The following is a 21,113-nucleotide window of genomic DNA, read 5'->3' as shown; positions in this document are numbered from 1 at the left end:
AGGAAAGGAAAGTGGGAAGAAAAACTTTGGTGGAATTAACTCTCCAATCAAAAGACATAGATTAGCAGAATGTATAAACAAACAAAAAACAACAAAACTATCATGAACCAACAATATGCTGTCTACAAGAGATGCACCTTAGACATAAGACACAAATAGGTTGAATGTGAAAGGATGGAAGAAGATATTTCTTACAAATAGTAACCAAAAGAAACCTGGAGTCACTATACTAATATCAGACAAAGTTGACGTTAAATCAAAAAGTCTTATAAGAAACAAAAACTGACATTATATATTATAAAGGGTCAATTCATCAAGAAGACATCAAAAATATAAACGTAGATATACCAAGAACAGATTCCCAACATATATGAAGCCAACTTTCACAGAATTGAGGGGAGCAATGTAGTCATATGAGGGTACTTCAAAAAGTTTGTGGAGACATAGAATTAAGATAATATGAACCTTTCCATGAATTTTTTGAAGTGCCCTCATACGGTAATAGTTGGAGACTTCAATGCATGACATTTAAAATGGACAGAATGTCTAGGAAGAAGGTCAATGGAAAATAGAGGATTTGAACACTCCACCCACCTACAGCAGAACCATATTTTTCTCAAGTGCTCCTTGAACTTTCTCCAGGATAGACCAACTGTCAGGCCACAAAACAATTCTCAATAAATTTTACAAGATTGAAATGACACAGTCTCTTTTCTGACCCCAGGGAAATAAAGCTAGAAATCAATTACAGAAGGAAAACTAGAAAGTTGTCAGTGAATTCTACACTTAAAATCTGTGCATTTTACTATATGTAATTTTACTTCAATAAAATAAATATATAATTTGCCATGATCAAATCATCAACTTAGAAACCTCCTCATTTTCTTTTAACATAATGAAACTCAACTTCTATGGAATGATATCTTCCCCGCCCGCATCTGAATTCACATAGTGTATATGTACCCCTCTAGCCCTTTAATAATGTTTACCACTTTCTTTTCACCTTGTTTTTGTGGGTTTTATATCCATCCTTTATGTTTGCTATTGGTTTGAAGGCTACTTGGAGGATAAAAGACCATGTGTTATTTATCTTGGTTCCCCAGCATAGCACCTAGAAAAATATGTTGCACATTTTGTTTCACTCCATGGATAAATGAATGATTAAATACACAAGTGCTAATCAAAATAACCACAGCAGAAAGCCTGATTTATGAGAAGCTACTATATAGCTTCCTATTGCAATTATTTAGATGTCTTTAGAAACAAGCCTAAATTCATCATGGTATGAATGCTTAATGAGAGATGTATGTGTAAAACTTGTGAAGGAAAGAAAACATGGATTCTTTCCATTTTCAAAAACTCTGACTATAGTTCAGGCAGTCAAGAGTAAACCCCAAACATATTTAGAATTAATCAACCAATTTAGATATAACAAACTTTTTTTTGTATCTTTAAAGAAAATACTTTCTCCAAACAACAGACAATATAGACATTTCACACTCCATTCACTTGTTTGAGCCTGTTCAACTACAGACTAAAACATGAAGATATATTCCTATGTTCTTTCCTTTTAAACTCACACTCTCAAAATTTTGCTTATTCCCACAACTTAATTCTCTGATTCCTGCAGATATCCTTGAGCCCTCTAATTATGTAGTCACTTTCCTTACAGAGTTAATCAGCCACAATATTACTTCCTCCTTATAGTGTCCCTTAATATTCATTTCCAAAATTATTAGCTTACAAATGTCTGTCTGAATTGCTCCTGTAATTTCCTAGTAACCAGTTGCTGACATTTTTACATCATTCACGAATATACAGTTGAATTTTGGAGCTATGGAAACCTGAATGTTCATTTTGACTTCATCTCCCTCCAAGCTCCTTATCTGATGAAAGCTAAGAGTCAGAGTTAGCAAACTGGCAGAGCCAGGGCATGGATACATAAGAGGTAGGGCTCTAAAGGGAAAAGACACATAGTTTAATGGGACAAAATAGACGAAGCACAAACTAGATCTTGTTAGATGATGAAAGAGGCATTTCAAATCAGATTATTCAATAAGTGATATAAAGACAATTGTCACATTTTTGCTCAAAACTGGCGACTTCCCACCTCCCAAAGGTTAATAACCAAATTCCTAACAGTAGTACATAGAAATGTACAATAATCTGGCCCCTAATTAGCTCTCTGATCTCATTTCTTACCATTCTCCTCCTTCTCATTTCTAATTTGGCCACACTAGGCTGTTACCAGAAATCTCCAGGCACATTCCATCTCAAGGCATCAAGCAACATTTGTTCCCTCACTTTATTCAGGTTTCTACTCAAATGTTACCTGTTCTGTCTCTGTCTACCTATATAAAATAGCACCCCCAGGACCCAAGCCTATTACTCTGTTCACTTACCCTGCTTTACTTTTTTAAAGCAATCATCACAGCCTGATGGATGCACAATGCGCTGAGAGGAAGGAGATAAAAATCTGTCTCCACCTATGATAATGTAAGTTATAAACACTATGGAAGCAAGGGCTTTGTTTCTGGCCATTTTCCCCTTCTAAAACAGTGCCAGAACCATTGTAAAGCCTCCCTCTGATTTAGTGCCAGGATATGAGAGAACTCCAACATTGCCATGCCACAATATGAGACCTGAGTCTAGAATGGGGGCCCATAGAGGAGAGGATGACTGTCTTATCCCAATAGGATATAAACTCCAAGAGAGCAGAGTCTTTGACAGTTTTTTCACTGCCTGGTCAACAGTGAGACTCCCTCTGACTCAAACAAGTTGGTGTGATATCAGTAATATTAACATAGAAGAATCTGAAACTTTGTTCTAGTCCAGGAGCCCAGAATGTTAGAGGGTAAAGGCATAGTTGGTGAACACAGTATTCTACACTGATTTTTTTTCCTGTTTTTCTCCAACTAGCTCAAATTTGTACCCTCAACCTCTAAAACAGAGTTAGAACTAAGGTCAAACCTTGTTCTCAGTGATTTGTAGGATATCTCCAAATCACCGTGAGACAATTATGGGCCAAAGATGTAAGGGTGGTGATGACTATTAGGATATATCCTTTAAAAGAGAAGGGATTTTGTGTGGATAGTTCAGTTCTTTTCCCAGGCCCTAAGCCAGAGCTAAACCTGTCTTTTACTCTATGGCCCAATATCATCATGGAACAATATGATTGGCAGATCAGGACTTGAGGCCTAGTGGAAGAGCAGGAACTAGGAAGCAATCATATGTATCTTTTATATATATATATATACATACATATATGTGTATATATATAAATATATATGTATGTATGTATGTATGTGTGTGTGTGTGTATATATATATATGTAGTAGTTGTTGTTGTCTAAGGAAGGAAGATTTTTTTGTTTAACGCTATGTCCAAACTCTTAAAATAGTGCCAGGATTAGGGCTAGTTTCCCTCTGATTGTCAGAATGTGGGATAACCCCAATATCATCATGGGACAATATAAGACCTGTGTGTGGTCTAGAGGTCAGGGATGGGTGCTGAATATATGCCTCTCCACAGCCAGGATGCAAGTTTCGTGAGAACTGAGATTTTTGTCTTTTTTATTCAATCTTCTGAGTGTCAGGAATGGTAAAAGTGCCTAAACGTAAGTAGCATTCTAAGGTCAGTGCTGTTGGTTGTTTTGGTTCTTGCAGTCTGTTTTCTGATTGGAAAAGAAAAACAGATCCTTACAGCAAAAACTAAAATAAATCCCACATGGTTTAAAGTTTACCATTCATATTGAAATAAAACACACACACACACAAATCAATACTATTATCAGTTATGGTTATATTTGTAGTAAATATATAAAATATGGGCAAGATTCACACCTAATTCATGACAGTGTCTGCCTTTGCAGAGGAAGGAAGTGGGATGGTACTACTAATAAAAGAGATTTATTATCTGTAATGTTCTGAATGTTTACAAATATAAATCTATATCTATTTGGCAAATGTGCCAAAATGTTGACATTTGTTAATTTGGAAAAAGCAAACGTTTGTCATGTATTTCACATTTTGTTTTAATTTTTTAAAATACATAAAAGAATACAAATAGAATTTAAAATACTATTATAGCTGATGATTTTAACTACACCATTTTCAGAGTTGGACAGATCTAGTTGACATAAAACACACAAGGACATAAAGCATCTGAATAATATAATCAATAAACTTCAAAAGAGCCAACTTTGAACTTTGTATTTCACAGAGAATATATATTCCTTTTTAAATAAAAAGCTGAATAAACCAATTACCCTTGAAGAAATCAGAAATCTGATTATAGATCTACCATCAAAAGTGTAACCAGAATTTGATTTTTATACAATTTACTATTGGCTAACTTTTAAAGAACAAATAATTCTAATGCCATTTAAACTATTTCAGACCACAGATAAAGACTGAAAACCCACCAATTCATATTTTTTGAAGCAAGCACAACTTTAATACAAAACTTGATAAAGACAGCTCAAGAAAAAAAGCAATTTCACTTTGGAGTGTAAATGCAATAATTCTAAATAAAATATTGGTAAATAAAATCCAGCAAAATAGCAAATAACTATTGCACCATGATCAAATAGGATTTACTCCAGAACTACAGGTTTGTTTCAACATCAAATACCCATCATTCTAATGCATTACATCAACAGATTAAAGGAAAAAAAAATGTATTGTTTTATCAATGGATGCTGAAAAGACATTTGATAAAATCTAAGAGCTACTTCTAGCAATAACAGTATGTAAAACAGGAACAGAAAGAACTCTTAAATGTTAATGACTATTTATCAATAGCCAACAGCAAATTTCATACTAATATGGAATACTAATGACATTTCCATGAAAATTAAGAACAAGATGGGCATATCTGTCCTCATTATTATTGAATATTGTTTTGGAGAATCCAGCTAATGTGATAATCAGTATAAACATTATAAGAAATAAAATGATCTCTATTTGCAGGTAAAATGACTGTATATCTACAATGTCCAAAATATGATATTTTAATAAACCCACTGTAACTTAGAGGATTAAATAAGCTCATTAGATAAAAAGATAAAAATACAAAAATCTATAGGCTTGTCTATATTGCCAAAAATAACAAATTAAAATGAAGAAAAAATACTAAATTCAAAATGTCAAAAAGTGACAAAAGCTAAAATTATTTATAAATAAATTCAATTAGATATGATGGATGTACATAAAGAGTCTTGCAAAAATAAGACCAAAAGATTTCAATGATATACCAAAACTCTTGAAGTGTTAAGGATTAATATTACTAAACAATCCTCTAATCAGTAATGCAGAAATTTAATAAAATTCGAATTAAGACATCAGTCTTTTTAAACATGGAAAAAATGCTTTCAATTATCATATGAAAGAATGAATGTCTAAGACAAATTATAGACAAGAAAAAAGTTAATGAAGGGAGACTTGCTTTACCAGATTCTAAGACTTATGGTCAAGCTACTATAATTAAAACTATTTGATCTTGGCTCAGAAATGTGAAAATGGATGATTTTCTAAATAAATGGCACAATCAGGCATCCACTGTGAACAAAATGTATAGTTGGATCCCTATTTTATGCCATATACAAAAATAAACTTCAGAGTATCAAACATTTAAACTTTTAAAATAATAAAATTATTAGAAAAAAATGTAGGTGAATGTTTGCATGACTTCAGGTGGGGGCATCCCCCTGAAAAAGGTAACCAAAGAGCCATAAAAAAATAGTGGTCTACCTAGAAAGTTTGAAAGTTGTAAAGTAAAAGATATCAATAATGTCAAGATTAGTAATAGGATGCAAAAATCCATAAAACATGAGCTACAAGTGATTAATAAGCTCTATATAGTAAGAATTTCTACAAATTTATAAGGAAAAGATCAATGATTCAACAGATAAATGAGCAAAGGGTAGGAACTGACAAATCACAAGAGAGGAAAGTTCAAATAGGAAAGCAAAAACAAAAACCTCTTCACTGAAGTCAGGTAAAAACCAATTAAAATAACAAAGCAATGTAATTGTTTTCCTTTCAGATTTTCAAGCATTAAAGAGTGCTGGGGAAGATGCTGGAAATGGGCACTTTCATTTGGATGGTAATCTTGTAATATTTCTTAAAATTAAACATACACCTACCTAGCATTTCTGGGAATCCAACCTATAGAAATAAAAGTCCCAGTATGTATTACAACTGTGGCATGGTGGGGAAAAAAAAAAAAAAAGGAAATAAATGACCATCAATAACGGAATGGTTGCATACTTTTTGGTACATCTATATGTACTGCTGTACTGCATATGCAGCTGTTAGAGGGAGGGAGGGAAGGGGGGGAGAGAGAGAGAGACAGAAACAGAGAGACTGCAGCTACTGATCAGAAGGGATGTCATCTATAAGCCAAAGGGATTACAGGGAAATACATGTGGCTTGTCATTTTTACAGAAAATACTACAACGGACTTTCTTATGAGTATGGAGGAAACACATGGAAGAATATACACCATGACACGTGTTAACTGGGAAGAAAGGGAGAAGGTAAGGCAAGGAGGGGGGAAGGACATGGCATGGAGTTACACCATTAATTTTTCTTAATCTACTTTTGCATTGTTCCCATGGTTGCAAACAGTTCTTAATCTTCTGTTAGCACCCAATTTAAATTTTCAGTTACAGGACAAGGCAACATCAACAGTACCGAAAAACGCTTGGGGCAAAATTGTGGAACTAGTCAATGTAAGATTTTGAGGCACAATAAGATGTATCCACTTTCCTGAATTTCTGACACCTCAAGTGCTCGCAAAGTTCACAATTATGAAAACATGAAATATCTTACATCTAATAGTTCCACAAGTTTTGCAAAGAGCACAATGAATTTAGGGGGTTTTCACCAAACCATAGACGTAAATGTGAATATCATCGTCAAACTTAATGAAGTAGACAGACGGCTTGGCCACCACTTGATGTATAAAAATGCCGGTTCTCTTGGACCCGTCATCTTTGGCGTGCTCCACCTGCTTGCCCACGAGGCTGTCGACCACCTCTCCAGGCTCCCGTTCTGCAGTAGGGAAATAGTAGTGGGAATCTGGTATGATGCGCAGGTCACCATCTTTGTAGTCATCCAGCAGCGTGTACATATAGAGGACCGGATCTTTCTCATAGGTAATGTAAAACCAAGTATCCATCACCGGGGCTCGCGCCAGGACCATACCCTTCCATTCATCTTTCGTACCATGCTCGCCTTCAAACACATGCCCCACTGCCTTGCCAATCAGGGAATCTGCCAGGCGCGAATCGATGCGAGGAGTTGGCACTCTCTCAGGAAGGATCTCTAACGCCAAAACCCTCTTATCTCGGTGTAGTTCTAGTCCATATACACTATCTTTGCCATCATATTTAATAATGTAGAGAGTGGGCTTCACGGAAACCTGCTCGAGTACGGTGCCTTTCCATTGCTCTACGGGCTCGTTGCCTTCCTTCCAGCCGTGTTGAATGCGGCAGCCCACGATGTTCCTACGAGTGAGGAAAGTGGGCTTGCGCCGCTGCTTTCTGTGGGTGTGCCTTTTCTTCATCAGGTATGCGGACACACCGTCTACCCCCATCGGAGGCACGGTCGGAGGAGACATGGCTCAGGGTTTATGGGGGCTTGGGCAAAGCTGACGCTTTGCTCAATTAAGCTGACAAAAAGTCAACACAATCCAATATGAGGGCTTTTCCCGCAATCTCAAAGACCGGATCTGTCCTCCCTTCTCCAAGTGCAAGGCTCCCACCAGGGCTTGGCAGAAACGCTCTAACTCTGACCTTGGGCACTGGGACAGCGTGTCCCTCACGACAATGTTTTCCTCTCCCTCCCGGGAAGGGTGGCTGCAGCAGTGGAGGTTGCCGTAAGAGATGGCGGGCTCGTGTGTACTGTCCGCGCCTTGAGCCCGCCCCGACTCCCGACCCCAAGTTCCCGAATCGGCCACTTAGCTTTTGTAGTCAATGCTGCTGCTGCTGCGGCACGGCGACTGAGAAGGAGACGACAAGGAAGGTAGGCAAGGGATAAAACGGATGGCTGCAGCTGCAAAGGACTTTTCTGAGAAGTCCGCGCGGCCTGGGCTTCGGCAGCGCTAGTCTGCTTGGCCTTGTTCTGGCGCCGCGGTTTTTGCCGCTTGGGGAACCCGCCCCTCTAAGCCCGCCTGCGCCTCGGCCCCACCCCCCGCCATCCCGCCTTCCGCTCCACCGGCAGCGGCGGGGCAGGTCAGCGAGTCCGCGTTCAGTCAGGACTGACATAAGCGCTTTCTCCTTCATTTCCTCAAGCGCCCCTCCGCCCGCCCCCGCCCTGCGACCGTTTCCCTCAAGCGGGAGCCAGATAGGCTCGCTCCCCTCCTCTCTGGCCGCTTGCTGCCCGCCAGCCTCCTCCACAGCGGCTCCATCTGCTTTCTATCTTTCAGGAATTCCTCACAAACCTTTTTTGTTGTTTCAATGTATATATTCAAAACACACACACACGAGGCGGGGGGAGAGAGAGAGAGAGAGAGGGAGAGAGAGGGAGAGAGAGGGAGGGAGGGAGGGAGAGGGGGTGGAGAGAGAGAGAGAGAGAGAGAGAGAGAGAGAGAGATTGTATACACAAAGTATTTTCAGTTTAAGGGATTTGAGACCAGAGAAGAAAAAGCCTGTGTGCAGTCCACCATCTTGATAACTGTCCTTTATGTTTTCTACCTAATCATTCCTGGTAATTTTATATATAATTTCTGAATGTAAAGGGCATGTACTGGCATTGTGGGGATTTTCTGAAATTCAGTGAAATAAGAGATGAAACTAACCTTACTCGAACCACATAGATATACACCAAAATGTTAACAATGCTGATTTCTTTCTCGTTAATAAATCTATACTTACATCTTACAAAATCAGGAGCATATGTTATACTTTTATAGCTTGCTTTCCTCATTCATACTAAGAGCATTTCCAAGGTTAAATACCCTGAAAACATGTTTTTTAATGGTTCCATAGTATGACTTTGTAATATTCCTTTGATGGTCCATTACTTACACTAAATGGTCTATGGAAGAAGAATAAATAATAAAACAATTTTACCTTCATATATGGATTTATTAAGATTGTCTAAACCATGTTTTCAAAGAATATTTAATGATATGGAGCTCCATATGTGAGATAAAAACAACACTTCAAAAACCAGAATACTGAGACAAAATTGTGGCCCCCACTTCTGTAGACAGAGAAAAAAAGAGTTTGTTTTGTGTATATATTTGCTGTTTTTCTGATTATAAAAGTACTGCATCTGTATATGAAAAATCTAAAGATAGGAAAAAAAGTGTTCATAATTTTACTTACTTCAAGTCACAGGGATTAATAAGGATTAAATAGTAAGGGATTAATATGGATAAGATGAGAATGTCTGTAAATCTTATAAAATGGTAATAAAAATCAGGGAAGTCTAGGGCCTTCATTCTCATTCCTCCACCCTTCACTGGTGAGAGAAGGCCTCATATTATCATGAGTAAAAAAAGGCAGTCAAGTTCCCTGGCAACAAAGAAAATCAGGGGAGAAAGCTGCAAGCAGGCAATACTGGCTGCCTCCATGTTTCATTACCTTCAAAGTCAGTGGTTAAAAACAGTCCTCATACCTTTTAATAGCTTGGTGGGCAGAACATGTGAGGGTCCTTTGATTCCCTGTTTCCCAGGCCAAGGACATTGGAGATTGGGATAATTCTCCAATATTATATCACAAGAAATTAATGCCAAGGAAGCAAGAAAACTACATCTATTAAAAGTTATTTTCAAACTCTTTAGAATGACTTAGTGGTGTATACATATTCACACATATACACAATTTACATATGCACACTCAAAGTTGGAAGGCAAGTATGTGTAAATGTTTCCCAAATGTTTCCACAAATGTTTCCCAAATAATTCCTCAGACCAAGATGCACCAAGCTCTTTTTGCTTAGAAGAGCAGTTAAAAGGTGAGAGAAGATGACCATCCACAGGGCAAAACAATCTAGGGCAAGCAATTCCCTCAGACTCTTTGGTTACAGCCTTAGAAAGAATTTTTGCTTACAACCCCACAAAGCAGCCTGAGGAGACAAAAGAATTTCTAATACTGTTCCTTCTCTAAAATTATAATTCTAATGTTTTAGATCATCAGCTAACATTATGTATTCAAAGGGCCTTATTACACTGATAAAATGTTTATTTTGTATGTCTCCCACTAGACAAGAAACTCATTCAAATATGGATTTTTATCTTGTATCCCAAGTACCTTATACAGAGTTGGCACTCCAAAAATGTTTGTTAAATGAATAAATAACTGCTTTCAGCTGCCCTGCTCCATTTCAAAAAAATCTTCCCCAATGAAACAAGTAGTCTTACACAAGCCTCAGAAGACCACAGTCCTGGTAACTCAGAACCCTCCACTGCAGCTTTATCCCTGCAAACACCCACATCACTGACCCTGTGCACAAATGTATCCTGAAGTATGAAAATGTTTACGAGAATACACTGAAGCAAGGGGGAGCTTGGAAATGGCTTCTCAGCAACCTGCAATATGTGGATAGTAATAAAATCTACTTCAAAGGGCAGATGTGAGCATTAAATTAGATAAATACACATAAATCTCTTGGAATGTGAACTGGCACGTGGTAAGTATTCAGTAGTCTCCTAATCAGACATTCCCTCAAACAAGCTCTTTTCTCTTACCAGGTCTGTCTACAAACCACCTGGTTCATCCCCCTCTCTGAACCTTTGCTCAGTTTTACACTCAGACCCCCTTCATCAGGGCCTGAGTGTGAACCAAGGAGGACTGTGGCAGGATTTTTACCTTGTAGCCAATTTCAGATCAGTCTTTTATTTTATTTATTTATTTATATTGTAACGAAGTTGATTGTACATATCTGTGTGGTACAGAGATGAACATCAATACTCATGTGCAATATGTGATGCCTCCATCAGAATACTTATTATATTCAATGATATACATTATCATTGCAGAGCAGTCTTTTAAATGCTGGGAGTTTCTGGAGCCTGACTTCTGGATAAATAAAACATTAATGAAAATAGATTTGGGCAATACAGTGATAATTTATAACTGGAGAGGTGGTGGAAGTAGACATAAACACTGTTAATTCCAGTATACAAGACAAATTATGGCATAAAAAGAGGTACAAATAACGCACTGGGGGACCCAAAGGAAGTAGTGATTTGTTATGGCTGAGGAGATCATCAAAGAAAACTTGAAGGGGTACAATGACAAAAGGGAGATATTCAGAGGGTGGCAGAGTACTGAGGTCTTTTCAGTCAAAGCAGAAAACAGCTGGAAGAAAGGCACAGAGGAATGCACGGACATAGGATATGTGACAAACTGGTCAAGAGCTTGTGGCTGGAGCACAAAATGTATCTAGGTAAGGAATAAGAGGGGTGGTTTGTGGTGGGAAACAAGGTTTATCAACAGCCCCAAATGTGGAGAACTGATATTCCATCTACTGACAGTGGAAGCAGATGGCATTCCTATTTCCCTGACAGTGTGTTGTTGGCAGGACCAAGTGGAGAGCTGATCTTCTATGTCCTATCTGACAGAAACAGGCAGTGCTTTGATTCCCCTGGCAGATTAATATTGGCGATGCTGAACAGAGAGTTGATTTTCTATTCCACACCTGGCAGAAGCAAGCAGTGGCTCTGATTCCCCTGGTAGGGTAGTGTCAGCAAGGTCTAATAATGAACTGTTTCTCCACATTCATCTGGTGGTGTGAAGTAGTGCTATTGATCACTATGTGATACCCTCTCCTTCTGCCCCCCCTGATATTGACCTGGAAGCAATGAACAAGGTAGAGTGAGTCAGGGCTAGTCAGCACTCAGGTTCCCTCTACCCTTAATGTTGGTGAAACCCAGTGATGAGCTGAGCTTTCATCCCCATCCATCATCAATGAGACTGAACAAAGAGGAACATGATAGGACTAGATGTTATTCAACTCTCCTTACATCCTTGGTGTCAAGGGGACCTAGTGGTAAGATGAGTCTTCACTCCTACTTTGAAGTAATTAGGTGGTATGAGTCAGTACCCTATTTTTACGATGAAGGTGTCAGCAAACTTAAGAAGGGAGCTAAACTTCCATCCCATACTCGTGCAATATTTGCAAAAGTGGTATAGAGGAACCCACAAGAAGCTGAAAATACATACATACCCAGCCCTTCTGCTACGTAACAACAGGGGAACCCTCTGCTAAGAAAGAAAGAAAGAAAGAAGTTAAATATTAAATGTAATATAAAAATGACCAGAATGCAATAAAAAGTCACAAGTTGCACAATGAACAAGAAAAATTGCAACCTGAATGACACAAAACAATTAAGAGATGCCAAACCTGAGATGAATCAGATATTGGAATTATCGGAAATGGATTCTAAAGCAGACATCTTAATAAGAATTATGAATTATCTTGAAGCAAGTGGAAAAAAATAGAAAATGTCACTAAAGAAATTGTATTTTTTTAAAGAACTGAATGGACATTATTGGAACTGAAACATGAAATAAAAATTAAAAATATTCTGGGATGAGATCATTATAAGACTGGAGATGACGAAGATAGAAAATAAACTAAGAAAAACAATGAACAGTTTCCAGAAACTAAGAAGCAATAACATAAGAGGTAACATTTACAATAGTTTCAAAGGAAGTGAAATTTTTAAGTAAAGATCTATCAGAACATGTATGAGATTTGTATCCTAAAAATTATAAATGTTAATGGCAAAAATTAAAGAAGACCTAAAGAAATGGAGAGACATACTGTGCTCATGGGTTGGAAGATTCAATAAAGTAACAATGTCAATTCTCTCCAACTTGATCTATAGGTTTAATGCAACTTCTATGAAAATTTGAGCAAAGTTTTTCATAGACACATACAAGGCTCTTAGATTTATATACAAATGAAGATTATCTAAAAGAGCTAAAATAATTTGGAAAGAGAACTATATGACTGAAAGAATCATTTTTAAGTTCATTTATTAATATTATTCTTTTACATTCTATGATGTTGTTGTAGAGCAGTTGATGGGGAGGGGGACAGGGGAAGGGGTAGGAGGAGGGGTGGGGTTGAGGCATGTGGCACCTCTCTCATTCCTGCAGGGGAAATCAAGGGGCTTCCGGCAGTGTCTTGGTCATTGATGGGCTGGGCACAGATGTCAGGGGGGTGTGGCTGAAGCCCTCACCCTCCCACCAACCCAGTTCAGGAGCCCAGGGCTCTTCCTGTGGCAGCTTGGTGTTCAACACTGGGCTGCTTGAAGGTGCTGGGGGGGCGTGGCTGAGGCCTTCAGCCCTCCACCATCCTGGCTCAGGAGAGCCCAGGGCACTTCATGCACTGGTTACAGGTGTCAGGGGAACATGGCCAAGGCCCTTGGCACCCCGTGCCCCAGCTTGTGAGAGCCCAGGTGCTTTCTGAGGTGCCTTGATGGTTGTTGCTGGGCTGGTTATAGGTGTTGGTGGGGAATGGCCAAGACCCTCAGGCCCCAAACACCCCAGCTCCAGAGAGCCCAGGGCACTTCCTGTGTCAGCTCAGTGGTCATCACTGGGCTGGTTGTGGGTGCTGGGGTGTGTGTGGCCAAGGTCCTTGGCCCCTCACCATGCTGGCTCCAGAGAGCTCAGGGCACTTCCTGCAGTGGCTCAGTGGTCATTGCCAGGCTGGTTCTGGGTGTCAGAGGGCGTGGCCAAGGACCTTGGCCCCCCACTGCCCCAGCTCATGAGAGCCCAGGGCACTTCCTGTGGTGGTCAGTGGTTGTTGCTGGGCTGGTTGCCGGTGTCAGGGGCCATGGCTGAGGCCCCCAGCCCTCCCACTTCCCTGGCTTGGTAGCCCGGGAGAATTCCAGTCCCTCTCGGTTTTATAGGTGTTCTTTGGTGATGTGAGACCTTTACTAGTTAATATCAAACTTTGTCTCTGGTCTGTGGGTATTTTGTTTTTTCTTCCAGTTCTGTGTTGGATTATTTGGTGTTCCCATCACTTAAACTCTGCACTGGAACTAATTTACTGTCTTTTGCTTACTTCTAAAAAGGGGGAACTTCCTGTGGGGACCAGCACTTGAGTTCTGTGGTTGAACTAAACTGTTGCTTTGCAGCTGATTCCCTGGGGATGGCTTTTTGTGCAGCTTAGGTTTTAATGGTTGACTTTATAGGTACTTCTGGCTCTTGTGAGATCCAGTACACCTGGGTTATGTAGAAACTCTGGTCTGGGATTGGGTCTTTTCAGCAAACTGCACCCTCTACTGTTCTATATTCCTGACCAGTCTCCACTGAGTGGGTCTGTGCTGATTGGGGGGCAGATCTGCTGTTCTTGCTGTGCCCCAGTGTTCTCCTGGTAGACCTGTCTTCCCCACCACCCACACTCCAAACACTTCCCATGGGGCAGGCCATGTGCTGGTCCCTTGTGATAACTCACTGGCCTCTGAGTGGCTCCTCCTTTTCAGTTGTTATGGTTCCTTGCTCCTATGTGGGTCCATGGGAACCCTATTAGTAGTCTTGCTGCCCTGGAGGCCACTAAGGCCCTCTTCTCCCCTGCTGCCTCCAAGCAACTTCATAGGAAGGGCACAGCTGCAGATTTTGCCAGCTCCTGCTCCATGCTCTCACCAGCTCCACCCTTGAAGTGGCCAGGGTTTGAAATGGTGGGAGTGGTCCTTTCTTTCTCTCACTGTGGCTTCTCCCAATTTCATGAACTCTGTAGGTCTCTGCTCTCAGCTCTAGCGGCCCCAGCTTGGCTGTCATTGCTTTTTAATAGTTGTAAATTGGTTGATTTGTGGGAGAGAGTGATGCCAGAAACCATCTGTTCTGCCATCTTGACCGGAAGCCCATCTCCCCTCTCCTCATTTTGCTTTTCACCACAGCAGTAGCTCTTGCGCCTCCCTGGTGGTGCTTCCTATGCTCAGTGCAGTGGTGCAGCATGGAGACCAGCTCTGGCCACATGCCTGAGTTAGGCACAAACCCAAGGTGCTCCATTCTACCTGATATTAAGGCTTACTGCATATCTACAGTAATCGAGAAAGAGTGTGTTTGCAGACCAACAGAAAGAACCCAGAAATAGACTCACACAAATTTGTCCAATTGATTTTTGACAGAGATGCAAAAGCAATTCAATGGAGGAAGGATAGCATTTTCAACAAATGGAACTGACAGGATTGGACATACATAGAAAAAAAAAGTTCTAGACCTAAACTTGTTATATAAAAATTAACTCAAAATAGAAAGCTTGCTAAAATGTAAAGCTATAAAACTTTTACAAAAATCATAGGAGAAAATTCTTGAAACATAGTGTTAGCTGAAGTGTTCTTATACTTGACACAAAAAGCAGGATCTTTCAAAGGAACTCTTGTTAAATTTGGTAAACTTGGTAAATGTAACCTCATCAAAATAAAAATATTTTGCTCTGTGAAAAACCCTGTTAAGAGGAAAATAGACAAGCTGCAGAGAGGGACAAAATATTTTCAAATCATATATCTAACAAAAAGCCTTGTAACAATACAATCAGAAAATAGCAAAAGATATGAACAGACTTTTCACTGAAGAGAATATACAGATAGCAAGTAAGCAAGTAAAGACATCAAGTTACTCTGTATACAAATTCAATCCACTGCATTCCACTCCCGGTCCCCAAAGTTTGTGTCCATCTTACAGATAAATACATTTATTCCATCCCCAAAGTCAACTCAAAAGTCCAGAGTTTTAAGGTCTCATTTGTGAAATCAAAACAAATTATCTACTTTCCAGATACAATAGTGGAACAAACATAGGGTACATATTCTCATTCTAAAAGAGAGAAATAGGTCAAAAATAAGGGTTCTAATCAAGTCTAAACCCAGCAGGGCAGGCATTAAATCTTACAGTTAGTGAATCATGTACCTTGACTCCATATTTGAGGTCCTCCACATGCTGGTGTGGGGGTTGGGTCCCCAAGTCCTTGGGCAGCTCCACTCCTATAGCTTTCCTGGTCTCAGGCCACACTTCCGCTCTTCCAGCCTGTTGTTCCACTCTGGTAGCTCCACAAGTCTAGGGTCTCCATGGTGGTTTTGCTCCCATGGCTCCACTAGGTCTTGGTGGGGCTTGTCTGCTGCAAATCCAGCCCCACATTTCTGCTCAGCATTGCTCTAGCAAAGATTTTATGTGGAGACTCTGCTGTGACATATCTCTTCCTGGGCCCCCAGGCTTTTCCAAACATCCCTTGAGGTTAGGGTGGAGGCTCCCAAGCCTTCACAGCTCTAGCATTCTGTGAGCCTACAAACCTAACACCAGGTAGATGCTGGGGTGCTGGTGCTGGAAGCAGCTTCTTGAGGAGGCCCTGGGAAGCTAGTTTATGGAGGGCACCTCAGGCCTCTTCCTTGAGACCATTCTCTCTCCCTAGGCTTGTGGGCTGTAATGGAAGAGGCATCCTCAAAAATTTCTGAATGCCTTCAATATCTTTTTCACCTTCTCTTGATAATATCTTTCTTCCGTACTAATCTCCTTAGTAAACCGATTGCTGGGCTACACCCTTGCTTTCTGGTCAGGCTGAAAGTTTTCCAATTTTTTGCCCTCTGTTTTCTTTTGAATTATAAATTCTGGCTTTATGTTATACCTTTTCTGCCATAACTCAGCTTAGGCTGTTGAAAGTAGCCATGCAGCTTTCCGAATGCTTTGCTGCTTAGGAATTTCTTCCACCAAATACCATGAGTCAGCAACTTTAAGTTCCACATTCCATAAAATTTTGGGGCATGAACAGAATGCAGCCAAATTCCTTGCCAGTTCATAGTAAGGGGTGATCTTTGCCCCAGTTTCCAAAATCTCCTTCCTTCTTACATCTAAGATTGTCTTGGTATGGCCTTTACTGTCCATATTTCTATCAGTATTCTGGTCACCACCATTTAACCAGTCTTTAAGAATTTCCAAACTTTCCCCATTTTCCTTGTCTTCTAAACTCTCATTAGCAGCTAGACTTTTTCTAGCCTGCCCCTTCAAATTCTTCCACCCTCTCAACACCCAGTTCCAAAGCTGCTTCCACATTTTCAAGTGTTTGTTATAAACAACACCCCACTTCTCTGGTACCAATTTTCTGTATTAGTCCTTTTCTGTTGCTTATAACAAAAATACCTGGAACTGAGTAATTTTTAAGAAAATGAAATTTGTTGCTTACAGTTTGGAGGCTGGGAAGTTCAAAGTTCAAGGATCACATCTGGTGAAGTACTTGGTGGTGGTGACAGTGATGCAGGGGTCTCACATGGCAGACTGATAGAGAAGAGAGAGAGATAGCTCCTCATATACTCTCCTTTTAAAGCCCTCAGAACAACACCACGACCACCATTAAAGCATCAATTTATTATTCCATTTACTAAGGTATTGTCCTTGCAGTCTAATCACTTCTTCAAGAACCCACCTTTCAATTATCATAATAGGATTTCCAACTCTCTTAACATTGTCACAATAGGGGTTAAGTTTCTAACACATGGGCTTTGGGGGACACAAATTCAATCCACTGCAGTTATTAAGGAAATATAAATTATGACCATAATGAGATTATCACTACATACCTATTAGAATAGCTAAAATAAAAAATACTGACAAAACTAGATGGGATCAGAATGCAGAGAAACTGGTTCTCTCTTACATTGATGGTGAGAAGGTAAAATGGTGTATTCTTTTTGGAAAACATTTGGCAGTTTCTTACAAAAGTAAACATGCAATACTATACAAACTAGCAATTCTGCTCTTGGGCATGTATCCTAGAGAAATAAAAACTTATGTTCACATAAAAACATGCACATGAATGATCACAGAAGCTTCATTCATAATAGATAAAATTTGGAAACAAACCAGATGTCCTTCTAAGGGTAAAAGATCAAACAAACTGTGGTACCATGGAATACTACTCAGCAATTAAAAGAAACAAGTTATTAATATATGCCAATTTGGATAAATCTGAAGGAATTATGATGAGTTTAACAAAAGTGCTAATCTCTAAAGATTGCATGCTGTATTATTATGTTTACTTAGCTTTCTTGAAATGTCGAAATTACAGTGTAGTGTTTTCAGGGATTAGGGAACTGAGGTGGGAGGGAAGTGGCTTTAGCTATAAATGGGTAGCATGGGGAATCCTTGCAATGGAACTCTTTTTTAATCTTGGCTGTGGTAGTTGTCACACTGATCTACACATGTGATAAAATTTCATACTATTAAATATGCACACACATGGAAACAAGTTCATGTATAACTGGTGTAATGTGAATAAGTTCGGAAGATTTTATCAACGTAAATTTTCTATTGTGATACTGTACTATAGTAATGCCAAATGCTACCACTGGGGAAAATTGGGTAAAAGTACACAGAATCTTTCTGAATTATTTCTTACAACTGCATGTGAATGCACAATTATCTCAAAATAATTCTTTTAAAAAGAAAAAGAAGTGGAAAATGCAGAAAATTATATATCATATGACAATATTTCTTACTAAAGTAGACAACAATAAGTACATTATTTTATGCACAGAAAAAATTAATTGTGCAGGTTTGGGCAAGCAATTGAATCTCTGTGCCTCTATTTCATTAGACAAAAATACGAGATTTAGAATAATTAATATCTAAAATCTCTTCTTCAGTGGTTGTGCAATCAGATCAATCTAAAATAGTGACTGTGGAACCAGAAACCAAACCTACTCCTAATCCCCTGCCTACAGAAGAGGAGAAAACAGAATCTAATCAGGAGGTTCTTAACCCAGAACACTATATTAAACATCCTCTATAGAACAGATGAGTACTCTGGTGTTTTAAAAATGATAAAAGCAAAACTTGGTAAGCAAACCTTCAGCTGATCTCTAAGTTTGATACTGTTGAAGACTTTTGGGCTCTGTACAACCATATCCAGTTGTCTAGTAATTTAATGCCTGGCTGTGACTACTCACTTTCTAAGGATGGTATTGAGCCTATGTGGGAAGATGAGAAGAACAAACAGGGAGGATGATGGCTAATTACATTGAACAAACAGAAAAGACCAAGTGACCTTGATCGATTTGGCTAGAGACACTGTTGTGCCTTATTGGAGAATCTTTTGATGACTACTGTGATGATATATGTGGAGCTGCTGTTAATGTTAGGGCTAAAGATGATAAGATAGCAATATGGACTACTGAAAGTGAAAACAGAGATGCTATTACACATATAGGGAGGGTATACAAGTAAAGGTTAGGACTTCCTACAAAGATGGTGGTTGGTTATCAGTCCCATGCAAACATAACTACTAAGAGTGGCTCCACCACTAAAAATAGGTTTGTTGTTTAAGAAGACTCCTTCTGAGTATTCTCATAAGAGACTGCCTCAAGCAATCGAAATTTGCGAGCTGAACCAGAGCCTCTTCAAAAGCAGAGTGGACTGCATTTAAATTTGATTTCCATCTAAATATGGTTAAGATATAAGGGAAGTTTCATTCGCCTTTGTCTTGTACTTCAGTGTTCATATTTTTAAAAAAAATTTTGGCTAGAGTATCCACGATCCCAAACAAAGAATTATAGTACAACATATCCCCAGAATCCATAAATGGCCCACTCCTGTAATAACTTAGTAGAATTACCATTACAAACACATTTTAGTCATTCACAATATTCAAAAAATAACTTGCATTTCTATACCTAATAGGAAAAAAATTCTGTTTATGTTCCATTGTATACAGGAGCATATTTTGCTGGATTGAAAGAATATGATGCATACAGTTTTCTAGCAATTTTCTGTTTCTTTTTACAGCATTGTCTTTGCTGTACTTTTGCTGATGGCTGTCAGATTTTAATCTATTTGATTCTGATTTCATTTTTCATTTGTTTTGATTTTGTTTTTTTCCTCATGTATCATTGGTGAAGGATCCAGGAATATGACACAAAGGTGGAATAAACATTATTTTTGTTCTTTCTTTGGTAATTATTTTGTTTTTTGTAACTACAAAGCTTTGCTACAAATTTATGCATTTCATTCAAATCAGTGAACCATGTATGTGTGATTTCGTAAACATAATTGTGGATTATAAAACTGTAACATAATAATGACATTCCTAAATAGATCCTAAATAGAACTAGTATGACTGTTTTTGTATCTTTATGCTGTATTTTAACACTTTGTATTACTTAGGTTATTTTGTTTTGGTTAAAAATGGCTCAAGTAGAAAAGCAGTCTCATTCATATTAAGACAGTGTACAAAACTGTAAATAAAATGTGTACAGTGAATTGTTTAAAAACATAACAAAATAAAATCTCTTCTTGCTTCAAATAATCAATAAGAATGGACATCTGGAAAAAGGTAGGATTAAAAAATGGGTTTGAAGTGTAGTTAATTAGTGAACCAGTGAAGGTATATTGAATATAGGGAGAAAACACAACTAGGTAAATTGAGGGTAAAGTGTCAGAGCACTTTAAAATCTACAGATTGAGATTTTTGTTCTCTCTGTTAGGTAGTTCAGAACTGTAGAGATTTGTGGAGCTGCTTAATTGCTTGTAAAAATCTAATCTTGTAGCAGTTAGGCAGGGTTGAATGTGACAGTTGATGACGAGTAAAACTGCATGAGTTGGTCAGTTAAATAGATCCTGAATAAAATCTTTGGCTCTCATTATTGGGTTGTTGATTCAGAATTTGACATTGGGTTGCATGTCTGGGGAGACACATTCACCCAAATAGCAAAGATTTCTTATAACTGCTGAATTGAAGATAGACCAGAGATTAAAAACCAACTAAATTTTCAATTAGTTTCTTGATTCCTAAATGTAATTATCATTTTTTCTTATTTTTAAAAAATAGCTTTTTAAAACTATAAAAAGATTTTAAAATCAGTGCCTAGAGAGAAAAACCTTACATATCATGTAGAGTAATAAACTAGCACTAGAAGTCCTTCGTTTTATTATTTGGCTCTGTTACTAAATTGCCATGTGACTCATACTTTCTGCACCATAGTTGAGGATAGACAGGTATAAAGGAAGGAAAATACTATTTACCTCTTACTTTGCAGAAAACAATATGAAATTTAATTAGGTAGAAGTTATGTTTAATGGTTTAAGCTCCTTAAATGATAATTATTTACATAGTATATCCTACTTACATTAATTTTTGAAAATATGGAGAAGTATCAGGTGA

The 21,113-nt window shown here is 38.6% G+C and overlaps 1 protein-coding gene and 1 pseudogene across 1 annotated transcript; one reads left to right on the top strand and one right to left on the bottom strand.

The window, feature by feature from the left end:
• Window positions 1-6,514: 6,514 nt before the first annotated feature.
• SPIN4 (spindlin family, member 4) lies at window positions 6,515-7,885 on the bottom strand. Its single transcript, XM_008582423.1, has one exon. It carries the CDS (start codon window positions 7,621-7,623, stop codon window positions 6,874-6,876), a length of 750 nt encoding a protein of 249 aa, XP_008580645.1. The 5' UTR covers window positions 7,624-7,885; the 3' UTR covers window positions 6,515-6,873.
• Window positions 7,886-12,568: 4,683 nt separating this feature from the next.
• LOC103598434 lies at window positions 12,569-19,279 on the top strand (annotated as a pseudogene).
• Window positions 19,280-21,113: the final 1,834 nt, after the last annotated feature.

This window comes from Galeopterus variegatus, unplaced genomic scaffold, assembly GCF_000696425.1.
Source record: "Galeopterus variegatus unplaced genomic scaffold, G_variegatus-3.0.2 Scaffold2607, whole genome shotgun sequence".
Lineage (NCBI taxonomy): Eukaryota > Metazoa > Chordata > Mammalia > Dermoptera > Cynocephalidae > Galeopterus > Galeopterus variegatus.
This window is presented reverse-complemented; position numbering and strand designations above follow the sequence as displayed.